This window comes from Pteropus medius, unplaced genomic scaffold (genome assembly GCF_902729225.1).
Source record: "Pteropus medius unplaced genomic scaffold, Ma_sr-lr_union100, whole genome shotgun sequence".
Classification (NCBI taxonomy): Eukaryota; Metazoa; Chordata; class Mammalia; order Chiroptera; family Pteropodidae; genus Pteropus; species Pteropus medius.
In genome coordinates, this window is record NW_024351730.1 from 32,594,003 (window position 1) to 32,615,246 (window position 21,244).

General features: G+C 37.7%; 1 protein-coding gene across 3 annotated transcripts in view; it reads left to right on the forward strand.

Moving 5' to 3' along the window:
* Window positions 1–21,244, forward strand: part of AFF1 (ALF transcription elongation factor 1) — a 167,619-nt gene that overhangs the window by 50,405 nt on the left and 95,970 nt on the right. The window contains exon 1 of one of the 3 annotated variants that reach the window (XM_039845647.1): window positions 960–1,512. The exons of the other annotated variants lie outside the window; for them this stretch is intronic. Within the exon in view, the coding sequence (XP_039701581.1) occupies window positions 1,496–1,512 (17 nt within the window). The 5' untranslated portion in view covers window positions 960–1,495. Of the gene's footprint in view, window positions 1–959; window positions 1,513–21,244 lie in introns of those variants that run through there. 3 annotated transcript variants of the gene reach the window in all.

The following is a 21,244-nucleotide window of genomic DNA, read 5'->3' on the forward strand; positions in this document are numbered from 1 at the left end:
TGAAAAAAACAAATCATGTCTTTGTGTCATTCTAAAAATAGTTTTGACCTCTGAGAAGGTCACGGGGACTCCCAGGAGTCCACTAATCTCACTTAGAGAACCAGGATAGAGATGCATTGGCCCTTCCTCCCACCCTCACCCTCCCAGCATTGTGTTTTTTGTGCCAGACGTCAACATGTCTGTATTACATGGCTTCTTAGTAATACAGTCTGGAGTATCTATTTGTGAGATGGGCAACATTGTAACAGTTCTAGGTAGGGTAGGGAGTCCACAGACTAGACATTCATTCATCAGTCATTTAAGAGTTTCCAGCTCCTGCAGTGTGCTGCTGGTCCCCACAGAAGAACAACCTCACTTTATCTCTACCCATGGAAGTTTTTTTCCTGCTTAGCTTTAGGCACAGTTTAAATTTAAATGCCTTCTTGTCCCCTTAAGTAGGACGCGATTTCTTTTGTACATCTTATGCTGTTTACTTTGTTGTTTGCATTCTGATTTTTGAGAATTTTGCCAATCCCTTAATTACTTCAAGAACAAAATTAAATTAGTTTCCTTTGTAATCTGCATGTTGTCCAAAAAAGAGGAGGGCGTTCTGTAAATATTTATCTCACCGTAAAATGAAATCAAAACTGAAAGCGAACAAGTGAAAACAAGTGTGCGTTAGTTGTACATTTCTTGACTGTAAGCATCGGGATGATCAAAAGTAGCGAACGTGGGTTCACTGCTGTGGTTTTGTTCGTTACTCACTGCAGCCTCTTGGGGCCCAATATTCAACAGTATTCCCGTTGGAGCCGGAGTTCCGAGCGGCCGGGTACCGGGTGTTCCGGCGGTGTGTTTGTGCATTGCTAAAACCTGGCAAGAGAGCACGAGCCGGCAGCCTGCAGGCGGGGCTCGGCCGCAAACGCCCGAGCTGGGCCGCGTCGTCGACCGCGCTGCGCGCCCGGCACCCCCGCCCGCGGGGCGCAGCCTCGGACTCGGACCGGCCGAGCGCCGTGCCCATTTAAGGAGGCGGACCGTACCACCAGAACTTTCTTGACGGGGGGTATTCGGGCGAACACGGACAACTTTAAGTGAGCCAAAACGCGATTTCCTTTCCCTTCCAACGCTGACCCGAGGTCTGGCGCCGTTTGGTGGGAGCTGTGCGCCGGTGGGCTTTGGGCGCGGGCCCCTTTCGTTTCCCTTCTCCGAAATCGCCCTGCGGGATCTCACTCGCTCTGAATTCGGACGCGACGGTTCCCGGCCGGTCCAAAGTGTAGTTCGCCTGCAGAGGCCCCGGTGCCCGGATGTCCATCAGGATTAGTCGGAGCCAATACGGTCGGAGCCCGAGGCTGCGCTGAGGACGCCCGAGCTCGGGAGCAGGTAGACCCGCAACCTTCGGGAGTCGCGCTGGGGAACCGTCCCCGCTCGGCCCCGGCAAATGGTGAGCGCGACGCTGGCAGAAGGGCCGCGGCTGGAAGGCTCTAATGGACAGAAGACTCTGAGCTGTATAAACTGAATTATGGCAGCCCAGTCAAGGTGAGCCAGGCACGGAGGGAAACTTTTAAAATATGTTAATGGCTAGGGGAATTGAAGGTTGCGGGGGGGGGGCGGGTAGAGGGAGAGGGTTGGGGTGCTGCGAAGAAGACGGGCAGGAAGCAGCTTTGTCATTGCCTTCTCATCATTCCTGATGCTGTGGTTCATTATTTACTGTCAGATAAAAAACAGTTTGGCGAACACACAGACAGTTTCTGCAGAGTAGAGCAGAGATTGAGTTAAAGTTAGGATTAAAGTTAAATTTCTGTCTTTCAAAAATAATTTCAGAAAAATTAAGTTGATTTAACTTGTCTGCCTTTGCTCAAATTTTCATTTCTTTGTGCACCTTTTGCCCTCTTGGTGTGTGTGTGTGTGTGTGTGTGTGTGTGTGTGTGTGTGTGTAGTGTCTTAAAAAAATTTTATAAGCCAATTAATATTTAAAAACAAAAAACAAAAAACAATTCACCTTCGAGAGGGTGTTTGAGAGTTTGCCTGGTGAGTGATTGAAAATTTTACTGCTAAAATGTACGATTTCACATAAAACGGCACAGCTTGACTCTGCTGAGTAGGCAGAGACCAGAATGTACGGGGTTGGTGAAGGGAAGAGGATAATGAACTGCAGTTGGTGTCACTGCACTGTTGTAAGAACCTCAGTCTGACTTTCCGTGGTTTGTTTCTTATTTTGTAATTAATATTAAAGACTAATGACAAGGCACCTGTGATTATTATGAGTCAAACTCTTGTGTGATTTCATTTTAGTTGTGACAGCAATTAGCATTAAGAGAAACTTAGGAGTTATATATACATTTAAAAAAAAACTTGGTTTTACTAGAAAGCAGTTTGGTGTCACATTTAACATAATAGGAGAACTCTTCAAGTTGATATCCGTAGTGTAGTGATTCGGGGATATCTTAGAGGGCTAACCACATTTCATTTCTGAAGACCCAGAAGGATCACTGAAATAGATGCTTTGATGTTGATGTTTGGGCTAGCTAGATGAGACTTTGAAATTTTTCCCTAAGACATAGAACTTTCCAGGCAGTAATAAAAGAACTCTACAGAGATCACCTCCTGTGTGCTGCCTGCTCTGTATATTTAATCCTCTCAACTCAGGTTTAATCTCTGCCCCCATTTTCTTGATTATTCTAGGAAAGGGACTCTTGGGGTCAAGTAGTAGAAAAACTTGGATGAGAAATTAAACTTACATCTTTATTTTTGCTGACCACTACTGAAAGTTAACTGCCGAAGAGATCCATGGCATAAAACCTTAAATTAAGATACCTTGATCTAAGAAATTTAGTTAATACTACCTAACAGCTCAATAATATAGAGCTGAGATTTGAGCTCAGGTGTAAGTGATTTCAATGCCTGCACCCTTAAACTAATTAGGAATAAAATGATTTAATAGCTAAATTGGACACGGCTGTACGCCGGGCACAGTGCCTTTAATTGGATTACCCCTTTGATTCCTCAGTCACTTAAGTAGGCAAGTGCTTTTATTTTCACATTAGATTAGTTAAGGAAACTGAGGCCTAGCCAGCGTCTTTCTTGCCTGAGGACACACAGAGCAATGCCTGACTCCTGAGCTGCTCTGCAGCACTTCCTTACTCCAGGCTGCCTCTTTAATGCCGAGGAGGGTGTTAAAGGGAAGCTGCAAAACCTCAGTATAAAAGTACAATGAAGTGATTTCTGTAAAAGTGCTTTGTTCTAGGATGCAGTAATCTGAATTACTAGTGTGGTAGTTCAATTTGCCAGCAATTGAAATAGGAAGACTGGTATATTTCATCTATCTGGCCTTCAAGATATGCCCTTGAACTAGGAACAAAGCCACAAGGCCATGATATGTTTTGTTTTCTTAGCCTGCATAATGGGAGTATACCTTATAAATTGTAAATGTCCGTTTTTTCCAGTTACATCTGGAATGTGGTTCAAGCTCATTTAGACACTGTGCTTTGTGGGAGAGTAAGTAACCTTTGAGCTCCAAAGAGAATATATGGAGCAGATTGCAGATATTCGTGGACTTCAGAGAAACCTCAAAGCTGGGCCTATTTGTCCTCAGTAGTCCTAAGTGAAAGGGAACCATCATATGTGATGTATAATCTGGAGTAGTAAAATCTTACCCATGCGTCACACAGTATCTGTTTGCTCTTGAAACAAATAATTTAGATTGTTGGACTCATTGGACCTAAAGATTCATAGCGGAGTTTGTTCTAAACCAAAGTAGTTTCATTGTGCACTGTTAAATTTCATTTTCTTTTTCTTTCTTTTTTTCTTTCTTTTTTTTTGGAAAGGAGATAGGAGGGAACTGAGATGAAACTGAGGTTTGTAGCACTGATAGTGAATATGTGAGCTGACTGTGGCACTTTTATTTGGTATTTCTATAAGGTAATATTGATTTCATATTGATAGGTGGTATATGACTAATTTTTTCATGTGAGTAAGCTATGTGGTATATTCCTTCTGTATAGTCAGCTCCTTAATAAGGCAAGATATTGTCTCACATTTTTAGTATCCCCTGCATAAACTAGAAGTACTTTGAGGGAGGGACTACCTAAGCATGTCTTGGTTTGTTGGTTTGTAAATTTTTATAAATTGAGGTTGTATATCCCTCTTCCTCATTTTAAAACCCTAAGCTGGGAAATTGATTATTTTGCTTTGTGGTTGATTTCTTCTCTAGAAATAAGACATTTGTTGAATGAGAGGTGAATTACCTAAGTTCTAAGAATTAGAATTTGGGTCAATATTTTGAAAACATTAAATATTTGGTTTTAGTTATCAGTTATGGAGAAAGGCAGTCACTTAGAAATGCAGTGTCAGTTAAAGCAGAGGTGTGCTGTGCCTCAGCTCAGATTAGTGTGTGCTTTCTTCAGAACTCAGAAGCACAACAAATATATTGACAACACTTCCCTGTGGGACTTGTCAACAAACTTGCTTTCTCTGATATGAAATAGTTACAGATTCTGGCTTTTTGTTTTTGTTTTTCAAATTCTGATCGCATGGGGACTATATTTTTATAGACATATACAACCTGGCATGTCCTCTTTAGAGAACTAGTAAGCCTCTGATTAATGGGTCAGGGTGGGCATGGAATCTCAACAATTTTTAGATTTTTTCTATGAGGATTAGCTTGCTTTATATTGAGGAGTGTGTTGATGGATAAAATAGAAAGGAGGGCTTTGTGTGGTTTCCCCATCTTCATTAACTGCCTCATTGAAGCAATTCCTGAATTCTAGGAAATAATATATCCATACCTTCAACTACCATCAGGTATTAACCGGTTTTAAAATGTACCTTGTGCTCCCTGAGAAGCCTTGGCTTTCCCCTACCCAGGGTGAGGTGGGTGTATGAGTGGGAACGGCAGAGTTGAACTTGCTCCTTTAGTAGAATAGCATCTGGTGGCTGAGAACATCTCAAGAGAAAGCACTTTCAGGCAAACTTCAAAAGGAAATTCAGTTTAGCAACTCTCCCACAGTTTTTTGGTTTGAATATGACTAGAGTTAATGTTAATGAAGTTTTAAAAAAATAAAGCAAAGTCAGATTGTTCCCAAGATTATTATGAGGCCAGCTTTTGGTGGCTCTCTTTGACTCTGGTGAGGGAAAATTTTCCATTGCAAAAGGCAGTGCTCTTAAACTGGTACCAAACCAGTTTTGCTCCACCCTCTGCCCCTACTCCTAATTTATGCACTACTGATACTTTGGAAGAAAATTTGTGAAAGCAAGGAAGTTCTGAGTAAATATGAGCAAATATCAAAGAAGAATGCTGTACCTTTCCAAGAAAGGTATTTTGGAAAGTGCAGTTTAAGGAAGTGATTTCAAGAGGGAAATAATTTATGCAGTATTTTGACTCAGTGAATGCCTTCATTTTTCCTCTTATGACACCACTGTAAACAGTGTCCTTGGCAGAAGAGAAACACAGACAGGTCTCTCAAATGATTCCTTCTAGTTCATCTTGAGAGCCCAGCCGAGCTTTCTGACTCACAGACTGAAGCTCCTTCCATGATCAAGATGGGAAGGAGGATTGAGTCATTTTTTTAGTCAGCTGGTTTATGGGGATGTTCTTTGGCAAAATTAATGAGTGATCTCTTCGAGAGATTTAGGGGATCCTATACTATACCATGAAAAGGTATTAGACAGCTGATTGTATACTCTTTTGAAAATGGAATTTAGTGAATGCTGTATTTAAACAATTTAAATGTCATATACTTAATCACGGATAAGAAAGAAGTCTATTCTCCCCTCTTGATATTATCTTTTATTTGAGCATCCAAATCTATTACCTAATAGTTGTAAAATGGAGGACTTAGAAAGCTGATTAACTTCATTACTACTTTGAGGTGCAACATACAATTTGATTGCTTCTAAATGTATAAACTTAGTTTTCTGTTAGCAAATTTCTCCATTTCATTTGTTTTCCAAGAGTGGCAAATAAACTTAATTCCAAAATCTCCTGTTTTCTAAAAAGGAAAAATCTTTGTGAGATGTAGTGAAAAGGGACTACAAGCAACAGTGAATTCTGGTTTTCTCTTTGTACCATTTGGAAATATGGTCTGTACCTTTGTGACAACGTTTCTTGTGGCTCAGAATTACAAACACTAGGCTTGGGTATCATCTCTCTGTTGTGGATCAGTTATATTTTATTGATATAGGGTGGGTGCATATCTTGTACAGCTTAAATGATTACCTATTCTTTTTACTTGTGTGAAAAAAAATTGGGGGAGGAGAGCTAAACTTGGAATATTTTACCTCTGCTTCACAATGTTCCTAATTCATTTTATTATGAATATGACATGTATTCATAATAACAGCAAGTAGAATGCACAGTAATGTCTTGCTCAAATATAAATGTATCAGAAGTTTAGCTTTAGACCTTGGGGGAAAAATAAGATGTATAGCTTTTGGAGTTAATGCCCTAGAGACCCAAAAGTAAAAATTAACATCAAAACCGTCCAAGTGCAGACCTTTTGTGTCTTGGCGGGGATCAGTGTTGGGAAGCTTTCCCATGTGCAGACTTTCCCCTTTTCCTATCTATCCACAATGAGTTAAAACTTAACCCGATGGCTGAACAGCCAGCAGACTTAATATCCTGAAAACCTTTTTTCTGGTTACTCTCTTTTGTTTTCTTATGTTGGTTTATTGGCTTTGTTTTTAATTTAACTAGATTGAACTATCAGATTCTTAAGACTGTTACTCAAAGCAATTTGACATCAGCCTTAATAAATTAAGAAGAAATCCCAGTAGTGAAATCTTATCAAAAGAAACTGACACAGAGAGAAAGGGGAAAATATATTGTATTTCTATTAGCATCTAAGTTGTCTTTATTTTGGTATTAGGTCTTATATTTCCAAAGAGCACCCACAGTTTGGCCACATTCTAAAAGTTCCAAAAACTGTTCCTCTATAATGGCTCATGATAATGAACTCTCGGAACTTTGTAGCCCACATAATCCTTTGCTTGGGTGGGCTGGGAAGAGTTAAAGAAAGCTGTGACTCTTGAGTCACTGGCTTACTTTTATTTTAACCAAAAGAATCTTGCCCTTTTTTTCAGTATTGCTTACTGCTAAATTTGTAATTTAATAAAAGTTAAAGAACATTTTAGGGGCAGTGTGGTTGGTCATATTATGTTCAAGGTTTTCCAATTTGATTAGACATAAAAATTATCATGAATGCTTGCTAACATGCAGAGCCCACATCTCTCCCCGCCCCCATTCTGATTGGCAGATCCAGGGTGGAGCTTGGGTGGAGCCCCGCTGGCTCTGAAGCCAGAGGCCTACCTACTACACTGTGAAATGAGATATGTGTGTGAGAGAGAGATAAACTACAATATATACTGTGCAATGCAATTACATTTTGATTTAATATGTACTCATATACATAACGTTTTCCTCCTCTATTAAAATAGACATACGAGAAAGAAGGTAGATATCTACAATAAATTTAGGTACCGATTACAAACTACTAGTTGAAATGTCCAGATGCACCTATATTTAGAAAATGAAAGGAAAAGATATCAAGAATAATGCCCAATGTTTAATCATACGCACTTTCCCAAGAATTATTTCTTCTTAAGGACGTGGATATTTAATTTACCCTTTCTTGTCTACTTTGGGCTCCCTCCCAAAATTATTGCTCTGTACCACACACACCCCAGTTTATCAAGTGGCAGTTGGTTTTGTTCCCAGGGAAAAGTTGCAACTGTGAATTGGTCAGTTATATCTAAATTTTATGAAACTGAAATGAAAGTTTAAAAAAAGCATTGTCTAGGTGTACTGTTATTGGACAAATAATATTCAACCAAAATTATAAGTGGGACTCCTACTGGGAAGTAAATGTTAAAATTATAGCAGATGTCAATTCCTGTAACAAAATTCAGGAAACACTTTCTGGTATGTGGGTGTTGTAACTTCAATTCTTGGAACTTTCCTTCAGGAAACTGTCCTTCAGGAAACTGTCCTATCAAAAGCAGAGCAGTCGAAAAAATATGAAGCACAATTCACAAACCGTTGTGCAGTGTGATTAAGTTTTGATTTGGTACATATGTTTTTGTGGTCGTAACAGACAGACTATCACATGACTTTTACCCTGGATAATGTGCATCTGGATAACTTGTTAAATTGCTTCTCCCCCTTCTCCCATTGGTGCTTTAAAAATACAGGTGTATCTGATTTACTCTGGATGTGAGTTTATGGAAAGTGGTATAAAATTAACCAGTTCCCATTGTTTTGGACAGAAGTATGAAACCTGTTTTCTACCCCGCTTTGCAGAAATTAGTTTTGTCTCATGAATGACAAATTAATATTTTACCTTAGACATTTCTAAGTAAGATGGCCTATCTAGGGAGTTGGTAGCTCTAGGCACCAAAACGCTGATAAAAATTTGAGTCTGCAATATTATTATTTAAAAAAATTATTGAGAAGAAAACAGTCTCTCACTGAATTAATACGCTGAGTTTTCAATAGTTTTTAAAATTTGTCAAAAAATGAATAATGGTACAATGTTCTGACAGTAACACATAGCTAACGTTCTCACTTTTTTCCCTAGTAACTTTGACCTAGTGATTACACTTTTAGGAATTATGGTGTTCTGGTATTCTTTCACAGTCTGCATCTCTTTCCCCCTCAGTCCCCTTTTAGACCATACTTTTGCTAACTCTCTACTTTAAAAAAGCTGTGTAAATATAAACTTTGTACCACATGGAAAACATTAGGCAGCAACATTTCCTAACATTAGCATAGTTTTCAAAACAATATGAAACTCAGTCTGTTACATTTGTTTCAAAATGAAGTTTTCTGCCTGAAAATGTTGGAAAGAGTAAACAGATTAGAGTTGTCTGCTTGTCATATTACTTGGTTTTAGTGAAATTCAAAGTAAACCAATTAAAACTTAGTTTTTGTTTTTAAATGGGACCTGTGCCCATAAGGCAAAAAGCCCTAGATTGGAAGTTTTAAAAGATTGAATTTGATAATTCCTATCATTTTGCCTATAGTGTTGATAGTGTGGGTTTTTGTTTTAACTCTTGTGACTGGGCCCATTCATACAGGCATCTTCATCTGCGGAATATGTAGGCTTTTAAAAAATCATGACAGTTCTCATTATAAGCCTAGAATAAAACTTGATTTCTTTCTGAGGTCAGCCATATTCTGTGATGATGCCTCTAAAGTATTGGTATTATCCATTATTTTGAAAGAGTGTAGTAGAAGCTTTATTCCTACGTGGTCTTTTGGTAGCTTTTTTTTTTTTTTTTTTTTTTGTAAGGAAGAGGGGAATAGTTAGCTTTAATCAAGGTACATTCACTATCACCCAGATCTGTTATCTCCTATGTTATTTATCATTTTATGAATGTTTCTTCCTAGCCCAAGTTTTCTTTTCCCCCTTTACAACTTTGAGGTGTATTTTACATATCATAAAAAGTCACCCATTTCAATTGTACAATTCATTGATTTTTTTTTTTTTTTTTTACTTTACTGAGTGATGCAACCATCACCATAAATCAGTTTGAGGACATTTTGTTCCTTATTAAGATCTCTCATGCCCATTGATAGGTAATTTCTGTTCCCAGCCCTGTGCAACCATTAATCTACTTTGTATCTGTGTGTAAATTTGCCTTTTGTGGACACCTGGCATACGTGGAATTTTGTGGTTTCTTGCATCTAGCTTATTCACTTGCATAATTTTTTGAGGTTCATCTGTGACATATATAATAGTATTTCATTGTCTAGATATGATAGACTGGTTGTTTCAAGTGGTTTTTTTTGGCGAGGGGGGGACTATTATGTATAATGCAGCTATGAACGTGTGTTTGTGTAAACATATGATTTCCTTTTTCTTGGTTAGATAACCTAAGAATGAAATTGCTGGGTTCTGTGATAGTTCTGTGCTTTTTGAGAAACTACCAAACTGTTTGCCAAACTGTATGCCCACCCTAGCCCATGTTTTAACTGATCTAAGTCAGTCAATTTCTTGTAAGTTATTTACTGTCTACCTAGTCACCTGCGCTATGAAAGTAGTGGTTCTCAGAGCTAGTCAATTTTGAATTTGATTGTTAGAAAATTTGATAATTTAAATTTGACTTAAAAACACAGCTTTTTTTTCTCTCATAAAATATCCTTAGTATTTCTTAAATTGGTTGGGCTTTTTGATGAAGAAATTTATATATCAGGGAATATTTAAAGAAAACCAAATTAAAGTTTAAAGTATTGATGCATACTGTTGTCAGAATAACAAACGAAACCCCCAAATCACAACTCATAAACCTCTCAAATAGTATATGTATATTATTAAATATAAATCCTTTATTTTATAACTGCTAAATGGCCCTAGAAATAGTTCAGTGTGCTTTTTAATAAAGACATTTAGGCCAAAATTAGCTGTTCTCATTCACTACAGCCTCACATGCAAAGATATATTATCTAAGTGAAGCTTCTGGAAATTATCATTAAAACTTGGGTCCCACCAGGGGAAGGTAGTGATCATGAGCCCTCAATTACTGGTGTGCTCCAAACTTCATGAGAAGATAGATCTATTTTATGAACAAAATTATTTCATGAAATGCTCTGAAATTGTCTTTAGGTGCATGTGTGATGGTGGTGAAAGCAAATCATCTTTTCAGTACTTCACCGCTATTCTGCATAAAAGCACTGAGGCCCTGGTTAGTTGACCCCTCTGTGGCTGCCTTTAGGAGTCTGCCCAGTGTACTTTGAGGCATGTGCATTATAGCATGTTATTGGAATTCACTGCTTCTAGGTATTAATATGCCTACTTAAAGATCATATCAGTATTAATAGCTTTATGACTGTGGCCAGTTCACATGCATGAACTGTGCTTTCAATATTACTTATCCATCACATGTATTGACAAATGCCTCATTGCTCACTGAGAGCCAGCCAGCCACAGTGTATGCAGGTTTCTAAGTTGGTTGAAACAGATCATCTGTTTCACTCCCCACCAGGAGAGGAGCTTATTGTTCGGTGGGGGAGACAGACAAAATAAACAAACTGGCCAATCAGACAACTGCAACCTGTGTTAAGTACCTTGACAAAATAGCAGACAAGAACAGAGAATAATCGAGTGTGGGGAACTTGGTCTCACATGGGTACTGAGGACCCCTGAGGAAGTTGACCTGAGGTGGAGGAAAACCAAGTCATGACATGTTAGAGGGAATTAATTGTCCTTTCAGAATGTACAGGGAAATGATAAGTGATGATGGTGGGAAGGATGACATTTTTAAACAGGGCAAATATAGTTTTAGGAAATAACCATCACGTGGCAGTTTCTCTAAATAAAAAATAAGAATTAGTTTTGTGGATTAATTCTACCAAAACACAGCCTTTTTTTTTTTTTAATTTTAATGAAGGCAAAATAAGTTCCATAACAGTATAACTTAAACTCTTAAAATAGAGACTGTATTTTCTAAAAGTTAGCCTTAATCGGTACATAACTATAAACAAGTTAAATGTGTGGGAAATAAATTTGAGAGAACACGGTTCTTAGTTTGGAAGCCATCAAGTAAGGATGTGATAGAATTAGAGGTGTTCCATCTCTGGGGTGTAGTCATAAGGAAGTGAAGATACGTTGACAGTAAGGTAGATATATAGCCTGGCTATTAAATACACAGGTTAATTTACAGGGCACCTGTTTCTACATCTGAAAGACTTGTTATGGGAAGTGGGGTGAAAGATGGCTTCCATCTCTGCCAAAAACAGATCTTGAAGAAATAAATAATTTATGTATGTTAGGTTTAAGCAAAGCCCAGGAATGAACTTCTCATTGAGGATAATTAAACATGAAAACAGTAGAAGATGGTATTCTTTTAGTATATTTAGAAACAGAAAATAGATAATCTTCTACCTTGGATATTTTAGGAAGTAGCAGATGGTTTGAGTACCTTTTTCTCAAGGGATTCTGTGGCTTCTTGAAAAAAATGTGATCACAACAAACTAGTACTATAGGAACTGAAAGTTTTTTACCTCTGCCTGCATCACAGCTATATTCGATTATATAAGTTGCTTCAAGGACCTGCATTCATTATTACCTCATCTCTTTGTACATCTGTTTTACAGTTATTTTCAAATAACTGTACTTGTAAACCTTTTGTGACATAATTTTAATGACTATTGTGAACATATAAAATGAAGCCTGTTTTTAAGGTACAGAGTTAAATGTGCATTTGTATGTTAGACCCATTATTTCTGTATTTTCATTTTTGTCCATTTACTTTGTCACATGTTGAGTGTTGAATAAAGGTCTCATACAATTAATGTTTCTATTCTAGTATCTTCTGAAGTTTTTGCTTTGTGAATGTAGATGCAATGCTTTTATGCATAGATATTCATACCCATATGCATATTATGTATTATTGTTCTAGAAAGTTTTTTTGAGTAGTAACGATTTTTAAAAAGATATATTTAAAAATTTTTTATCCACATGATTTTCTTTTGGTTTAAAGAGTGAGGGGTAGGGTTCCAGAACTCTTTCTCTCTCCCCTAAAACTGTTCTCTGTATTCAAGAGCCATTATCAGACTCAATCACTGTATCTTTATGTTTTAATAAGTTATAAAGCTAATCTAATCTATTTTGCTCTTTGTACTTTTAGAATTTTTGTGGATATTTTCTCATGTATATTTTTAAAAATCGACTTCAGTATTTTGTCAAAAAAAACCTGGTGACATTTTTAATAAGATGACTTCCTAATAAACTTTAAAACCTCATCCTGTTTTTCAGAAGTGTTTAAGTTTTAAACAGATTTACTGTGTTCTTTGTAGATTTTCATGGAATGGAAAACAGTAAGTTAGAGTGCCAGGGACTCCTGAATCACTAGCCAGACACCACTTGTTTGTCTTGGAGACATTTGGGAAATCCTGTTTGCCTCAGTTTCTCCAGAATGAAGTGAAAAATGTACATTTGCTGTTGTCATGAATGTATTTTAATATAATTCTCTAAGAGTGGAATCATATTTCTGTAGGTGATTTACCTCTGACTTTAGGCAGAAGGAGCATTTTGCAGTCTTCGTATTGCTGTGGATAGTATCTCATTTTCTAGACGTTTTCTTTATTCACTTATTCTAGGCTCTTTAAAAATTATTTTTAGTCCAGTAAAATAAAAGCAGTATTCTAAAGTTAATTGTAATTAAAAGAGAACTTCATTAATTTCAATACCTTGACCAAACATTTCGTTCCTTTTTAGATTTTCCTTTACACATTAAATGTTTTCACATAGTTGAATCATTCTTTGTATGTTTCATAACAGATGGAGTCAAAGTGTAGGGGAAAAGATGAGGTTGGATTACTTTACGCTGTTGTGATTTTTGAGATTGTCATCCTGTTTTAAATTTGAAGAGGAACAGATAAGACTTTTAGATTTTTTATACTTAGGCTAAGAATACATTTTTAAAAGCTCCAGATAGCCCAGTTAATATTGACTGATCAAGATGTTATTTTATCTATTGTGTTAGGAGCCATGTTACGGTCTGTTCATGGTTATGAAACTACACTGAACACCCCTATTTGTGAGCCTCACTCACTCATATTTACTTATAAAACTGTTGTAGTTGAAGAACTAGTATAGCCCACAAACTCCTAATAATTGAAGACCTCTAAGCTTTTTTATTTCTGTTCACATAGGCATATATACCTGCACACTCACATAGAACCCAAACATTGTCTTAGTAGAACAAGTTGGAATCACACATGCAGACAAATTATTTTTAACTGTACTTTTCAATAACTGTAGGTTAAAATTAGCTGGAGAAAAGTTGTACCTGTTTGTTTTTGCTATCATTCTCATGTAAAATTTGAGAAGGAAATAAACATTTTGGCAGATGTCTGCCTTTATAAATTTTAATCTCATTTATGTTTGTTTAAATTAGCTTATTAGGAATAGAAAATTCAGACACTTATATTTTTATAGAATTTCTTAAATCATGCCCAAACTGTAGACAGCAAGAGTCACTGAAATTATTCATTTATCTGAGGGAAACATTTCTGATTTAATTAAAAAATTTTTTCCCCACTATATTTTCATAGTTGAGTTGGTAAGTGTGGGTAGTTATTTCAGTAGATATTGGATTTTTTCTTTTTAAGTGTAGACGGTTTTCTATTTACTAACTGCTTTTCCTCAAAAAAAAAAAAAAATGGGTTTGGAAGACAGAATATTTTGCAGAAGCAGCAATGAAAATAATTGAAGATTACAACCCAGAATATTTCTTCACTAATAGTGCCAAACTGTCAGACATTTGAAACAATAATGAAAAACAGTGCAACTGATGAAACAGCATATTAACCATGCTTAAATAACATGGTTTATCCTATAATTAGGTGGTGTTTTTGTTTTTTCGGTGGGACAGAAGAGTGATTGATATGAGGGATCTTTAGGTTTAATAGGGAGAGAATGTAAAAAAAATGAATTATTTTGGAAGTATTTCTGTTGGTAAACTTGGGTTCTTTGAAGGACAGAGGCTTATGTATAATTTTGATATACTAGCTATCATTTATGGAGCATTCTGTTATGTTTTGAGCCATAAATCAGGAACTTTGCATATTACATATTTTTAAATCTATAAGGCAGAGATTATTACTCCCATTGTACAGCTGAAGAAACTGAGGCTCATGGAGATTAATTGCCTAACAAGGTTACACAGCCAGCAAGTGGGAGCTGATACCACAGCCTCTACTGATCTACTCCAGACTTTCATGTAAATGTCTTCTTTCTTCTTCGTATACTTTACTGTATGGCCAGTGCTTCTTGGTTTACTAATGGAGCAAAGGAAGGATGAAGAAAATGGAACATTATTGTGCGTGTGTATGTGTCTGTCTTTAACTGAACTGTGACTGTGAAACAGGAAAAGGGAATGAGAGAAGGGAAACAGGGTATGTGTAAAATTCCTCTCAGGGTGAAGAAATGTGCAGAAGAAATGTGAAGTCAGTGTTTCCTGATGTAACTGTATGGAGAATTAGGGAGAGGCAATGCAGCTATCTGAAGTTGTGGAGTGTTTGTAGCTCAGGGAACTCCTGTAATATTTAGAAAGGAAGATATGTGTGGGTGGAACCTTCCTGGATAAACCTCTTTCAGGATTCCATTTCTTTATGAGAAACTCATTTTGGAATGAAACAGACATCCTTCTTCATCTTCTATTTTAGTATGAAATGCATACACACCTACGCTTCTGCTGCAGGACACGACACTTTTGATGCCATCCTTGGATTCTCCTTCTGCTCTTCCCTCTTACCCTGTTCCACATACTGTTAGCTCTAAGGATCATTGTACTGTGTTTAGTATTATCTTTCTCCTTAGGGAGGAAATGGGTGGGAGGAGCATAGAACGAATGGGGTGGGGGTCAGGAACCAGGGCCTGTGCTGCTTTGCCAGCACCTTGACTCTACCTGTATATATTTATTAGTAGCTCACAGTTATTGAATAGCTTACTTACTATGTGCCAGGCACTGGGCAAAGTGCTATGTCTACATTAGTTAATTTAATTCTTCCAACTGTCCTAAATCTTTTTCGCTATTTTAGAGAGGAGGAAACTACAGCTTACAGAGTTTGTGACTTACTGTGTTGGCAATAGCTAGTAGTGACAGGCTCCAGAGCATCTCTACATTGCAGTCAGACTCCAACTCAATCAGTGCTGGCCCCAGATATTAGTTATTTAGCCTTTAGGACACATTGTGCAAGAAACTGCTGGATACCTTGTGAATTACACAGTCCTATGGAAAGGGGAGAAATGATCAGGCTTCTCTTAGAAGTTAAGAAAGTGGAAGAAACACTTATGAGTGTGGAGGTGAGGAAAGGATTTGTTAAAATAGAGGGGACATGAGATTGGCAAAGATTTGGATGGATATAAACTGAATTTGGAAAGTGTAAAACCCCAATAGGATAAAGAGCTCAATATTCTTTTCAGGACTGAGACTCAGATAGGTTAAATGACTTGCGCAAAGGAAGGATCACAGCCAGGAGGTGGTAGAGCCCAGGTTTGAACCATGGTAATTCCAGAGACCATGCTCTTGACCAGCTTACCATGGTGATAACAAGAATGTTCTGTCCTCCTCTCTGCCTGCCTTAAATTCAGCAGAGCCATGGTGGGAGCCTGACAAACGGCAGTCTCCATTTGCGGACCTAGAGTGGCCATCCAGTTGCTCTGTAGCAGGAGGTGATAGAGGGGTCAGAAGTGAGAGACCCATTAGCAGAGACCTGGGGCAAGCCTTCTAAAGGAAAAACGAAAGAATTCTGAGTGACAAGAGGCCTCAACATTATCTGGCATGGAAGAGGTTGATTGCAGCAGCATTTTGAACTAGCTCAAGGGGGAAAACATGTAGAAAGAAAGAAAATATGTGGAAAGGGAGATTTGTAGATATAAGGTATTTGTAGGTATAATATCTATTGCATTACAGATTTATTTGGGTGAAATGTGTTTCTAAAATCTGGGCCTTTTGTATCTGAGATGGATGCAACTCAAACTAGGAAAAATAGAATCATAGAACCAGGCTCTCCTCAAAGCCCGAAGCTTTCTGGCTTGGTAATTTTATAGGGAAGGACTTGCAGGAAAAACACTTTGAAATATGAAGAAGGAAATGTGATTCTGGTGGTTCCTTTATAGGCACTAAATCAGTACATGGAGAAATAGGCCAAGAATCAGTGATTATTTTTATGCAACTTCACAACCTACTTCTCAAATAGGAAAAAGCAAGGATTTTTTTTTTTTTTAAAGATGAAGATTGGAAGGGGGTGGAGGGGAAAGTGAATTAAGTCTTCACGGTGGTTGCTAAGGAGATTGTCCTGAAAACTTTCCAGATGGGAGCCTGAAACTTAGTCCTCCAAATGTGTGTATGTGTCTGTCGGATCACTTGTAGTTTCTCAATAGACCAAAAAGCAGAAGTCAGAGCAAGATTTTGAAGGAGTGAGGTAAGGTTTTGCTCAGTGTGCATGCACAGATAACACTCAGGGAGCAGGCACGCATATGTTCAAGCTGTTTCAGTTCTGCCAACAGCAGATGTAATCTTGTGCTTCACAAGTTCAGGACCGCTTTTTAGTTCCTTTCCTTACAGAGATCCACTGTACCGTTTGATAGATGAGTGTGTGCTTCCAAGTCAACCTTTTCTGATAAAACTTCAGATTTAACCAAAAGTCTTTAAATGTATCTGATGAAAAGATGGGGCAGGGGTTCCTAGTGTGCGGCAGCCTCTCAGATCCTGCCATATTTACTAATTTATTTTTGTGGTTATTTTTACTATTATTGTATTATGAAAATTTTCCAACATTCAGAAAAGTTGAAAATTTCACAGTAAAAAGCTTTATTCCTAGATTATACTATTAACACTATTATACTTGTGTTACCAGATATTTGTTCATCTCTTTATTGCTGTATTCATCCATTAATAATCTTTTATGCTTTTAATGTAAATTACAGATATCAGTGTACTTTCTACACTTTACCTTGTATATCATTAAAGTGTTTATAGGTTTGTTTTTTTTTCTGTTGCCATAAAATTTATGTGCCATGAGATGCACATACCTTAAGTATGCTGGTACCTTTTGACAATGCATACCTCTGTGTAACCCAAACCCCCATTAAGATGTAGAACCAATCTTAGAGCTATTTTTTGATGTACGTGTGGGAAGAGAAGGTAAATAAATATGCACATTCTTATTTATTTTTTCTTCTTTTAAGATATCATTTCTATTTTTAAATTTTCATAAAATGAATTATATGTGCTTGATAATCTCATTTTGTAGAGATTATCTACATTATTTATCTATATTTGGTCTCAGACCAAAACCTTTGAATTATGGTACATTTTTCTTTACCCAGATTGTGTCTCACTAAGAATTCTCCCGGAGTGCTTAAATGAATTTCTGGGATTTTTGACCCTCTGGAAATATATTGAATATTGTTTTAAAAAATAATCTCTTGTGACTCACTAAAATTTCTTCTATGTTTATGATCCAGGGATATGGTGACCCCTTTCTTTAAAACGAGCAAAACCTTTACAAAATATTTTGAACCCTTGAGTCTGACTCCAAAATCATTAAAGATAAATTTTTTTATAATTGGCCCTTCCCCCAGTGAAAACACTGTGGGGAGTAGAGACCCCTGTCTGTTCTTTAAGTCCTTCCTGTTTGGGGGTAACAGTAGAGTACATGTGACAGAGTGTAACTAAACCACCTCCTGCTACTTTAATAGAGTGCATGTCTTAGAGGAGTGCTAGGAGAATTGGGTTGTATTCTTTCAGGGTTATGCTGTGTAAGTCATGGGTAGGAAAGCAGGGTCTCTCTTAAAAGAAGTGGACTTAGTTGATGTCACTTGTCCTGCATGGGTGAGCCCAGGGCTCCCAGAGCCTTCCCCTCTTGGGCCAGGATGAGAAAAGTCTGGGGGTGATGGCATATCTTCCCAAGTAACCTGGCAGTGGATCTATAAATAACCAGGGGCCCCAAGCTGAAATGCTTAAGTTGTAATTTGTCAATCAGATTATCTGGTTGTATGTTAACCTGTTTATTCTGTGATCCTGTAGCTTTTGGTAAAGTCTAATATAAATGTTCCAGCCATTTCTCTGCTGTTTTAATGTAAGGGAATAGTTGAGTCTGTGATTGGGCCAGAATTGTAAGAGAAGCAGCATCCCCCTGAGGGCGGGGGAGGAAGCGTGGCCTTAGAGATCCCCCAGGAGGTCTTAAATTCTAAGGAATAAAATGTGAATATGTGTAAAAGATTCACTCTGCCTTCACTTGGAGATCTTTGTTTCATTTGATCAAGGTTGTCAACCCGTTTTCTGACTGTCAGCCTGTCAGATGTCCTTTTATTTAAATCAAGATATTCAAATCTAGTGGTGCTGCCTTCCACCAGACTTTTCTGAAGAACCAGGACATTTGAGGAACAGTAAGCTCTGACCTTTAATAGCAGCCACTGGCTTAAACCACACCTGCCTGCTGGAGTCAGCAGCTCAGGGAAGTTGGATGGACGCAGTGTCTTGGGAGTTTTTAATCCTCAAGCTTCTCCTGATGTTTTCTTCTACCCAGCTGTCTCCTTTCTGTTTATTCCATCCCGTAATTATTATAAAGATTCGTAGTGTGAAAGCCATGATTCCATTGGAAATACAGCTGGAACTAGTGACTGGAATGGACGTGAACTTCCAACCAGCCCATGCTTTTGACAACCTTTTTGAGGCTGTTGACCGTTAGGCCATGCAGGGTAATGGAAATGGGGAAGTCGAGTTATAGAGACATTAGATAACATCACACACAGCAGGCACTAGAACCTGAAGGCCGCCAGCTTGACATACTTTCCACCACACATTGCATTACGCTGTCTTTTGGAATAAGAGAGTAAGGCATTAGAGTGGAGATTTAAAAAAATTTCCCCCCTCAAGTCAGGAAAGCTGATGAGAGAGAAATTTGGTATTGCTGAAAGGCTGATATCTTCCAGCAGAAATTATTTCATAAGTAGTCTGCACGCTACTTCTTTAAAATGAAAAACTTCAAAATGAACTTTAAAATTCACCCTTTATTTTTCTTAGTAAACTCAGGTCTGAGAGTTGACAAACCTTTTCTGTAAAGGACCAGATGGTAAATATTTTAGGCTTCCCCATGCATGTGGTTTTTGCTGCAACTACTCAACTTTGCAGTTATTCAGCTCTGCTGTCCTAGGACCAGGGCGGCCATAGACAGTATGTAAACAAATGTGCAGGGCCGCATTTCACAAATCTTCATTTACAAAAACGGGCAATTGAGCTAGATAGGCCATAGTTTGCCAATCCCTTGTCTAGTGCTTTAACACATTTTTTAAGGTTGAAATTTAAGTGTCTATCAATGTTAAATCAAATAGAGAAATGTTTTACCAAAATTTCCCACTCTTTACCACTGGTAGCCTTATTCTCCTTTAACTGATTTTACCTACAAGTCTAAATCTCTGGGCTAAACATGTCAGGAAACTAAGGAACATTTTGGAGTGGGGATGTTTAATTAAATTTTTCTTTGAAATTTACTGAACTTTTTTTAATTGTAGAATTTTGACTTATGGTTCAGCAAACAATGATCCATGGAGGTCTTGAAAATGCTGTAAAATCATTTAAATTTGGGAGTCTGGCCAAACTTTGCACAGCAAGAATCCGTATCCGTAATGAGTGGGCTGGTGCTCTGTGGGCAACAAGACTTAGCTCTTTGGGGCAATGAGGAGGAAAGAGGGTGTGGGAAGAGTGATCAGTTTTGCTTTTGTGATTATCTGAGGCCACAGTTAAGTCCATTTGCATTTTAAACTTTGATATACCCACTCTGTTTATTTTCTAAAATTGACGGTTTTCCATGTGCACAGTAATTTGAGATCATTGTTTCAAGCTGAGGAAAGTCTGCAGCCCATTATCAGGGGATTGTTGCCCTAAAAGATCATTGAGGCTCAACGCCAGCCCCGTGGAGGAGATGGCTGCAAAAGGCTGTCATCCCCACAAATTATTATTTTGGAGGGGCGGGGGACGAGTTGGTTCTTTGGAGAAACTTGGAGCTGGGGAATGAGGTAAACAGAATGGGTGCAAACACCCCATGGTGAATGATCACTCCTCCATGACTTAAAAGCTTTCTCAGTAGGGGGCTAGGGGCCCCTTCCTCTTTCCCAAACTTCTGCTCATCCTTCAAGCTCAGATGTCACTGCTCTTAATTAAATCATCCCAGGCTCTTCCATTTAGACTTCCTCTGATTCTTTAGCACTTGTAACCAACCTCTACAATCACTCTTTGGTTCCCCCCGCTGCCCCACCTTCTGTATTTCTTCCAGTAGATTGTGCAATCTTCTTAGGTATAGCACATTGGAGGGAGTCGGTATTTAACTGAAACAAATAGATTTTCTGTTTCCATTCTGTGAGGCTTAAGATCTTGGACTTACTGAAAACCAGGGATAAGAGCATTTGTGCTCTTAAATAACTTTTAAGTGACATAAATAATATTTAAAATGCAGTTATGTTTGAAGAAAATATTCAGAACAATATTAATTTACAATTAGAAGCCTTGCTTAATATAACTTATCAGTGTATTTGGTAATTTTGAATGTTTATTGTTTCCTTACAATAATTATATTAGCTTCTTTTCAAAAAGAGCTAAAAATGAAAATTTGAAAGCATTATAAAGACAGTCTCTAAAAATTCCAAAGTGTGTTTCTTTTTAAATTAATTGAACTCTCAGATTCTAGTTGCTAGCATTGAAAAAGGTGGAGAGACACTTTATTAAAATTTGATAAATACCCTTTGTTTTATGCAAGTGAACTGCC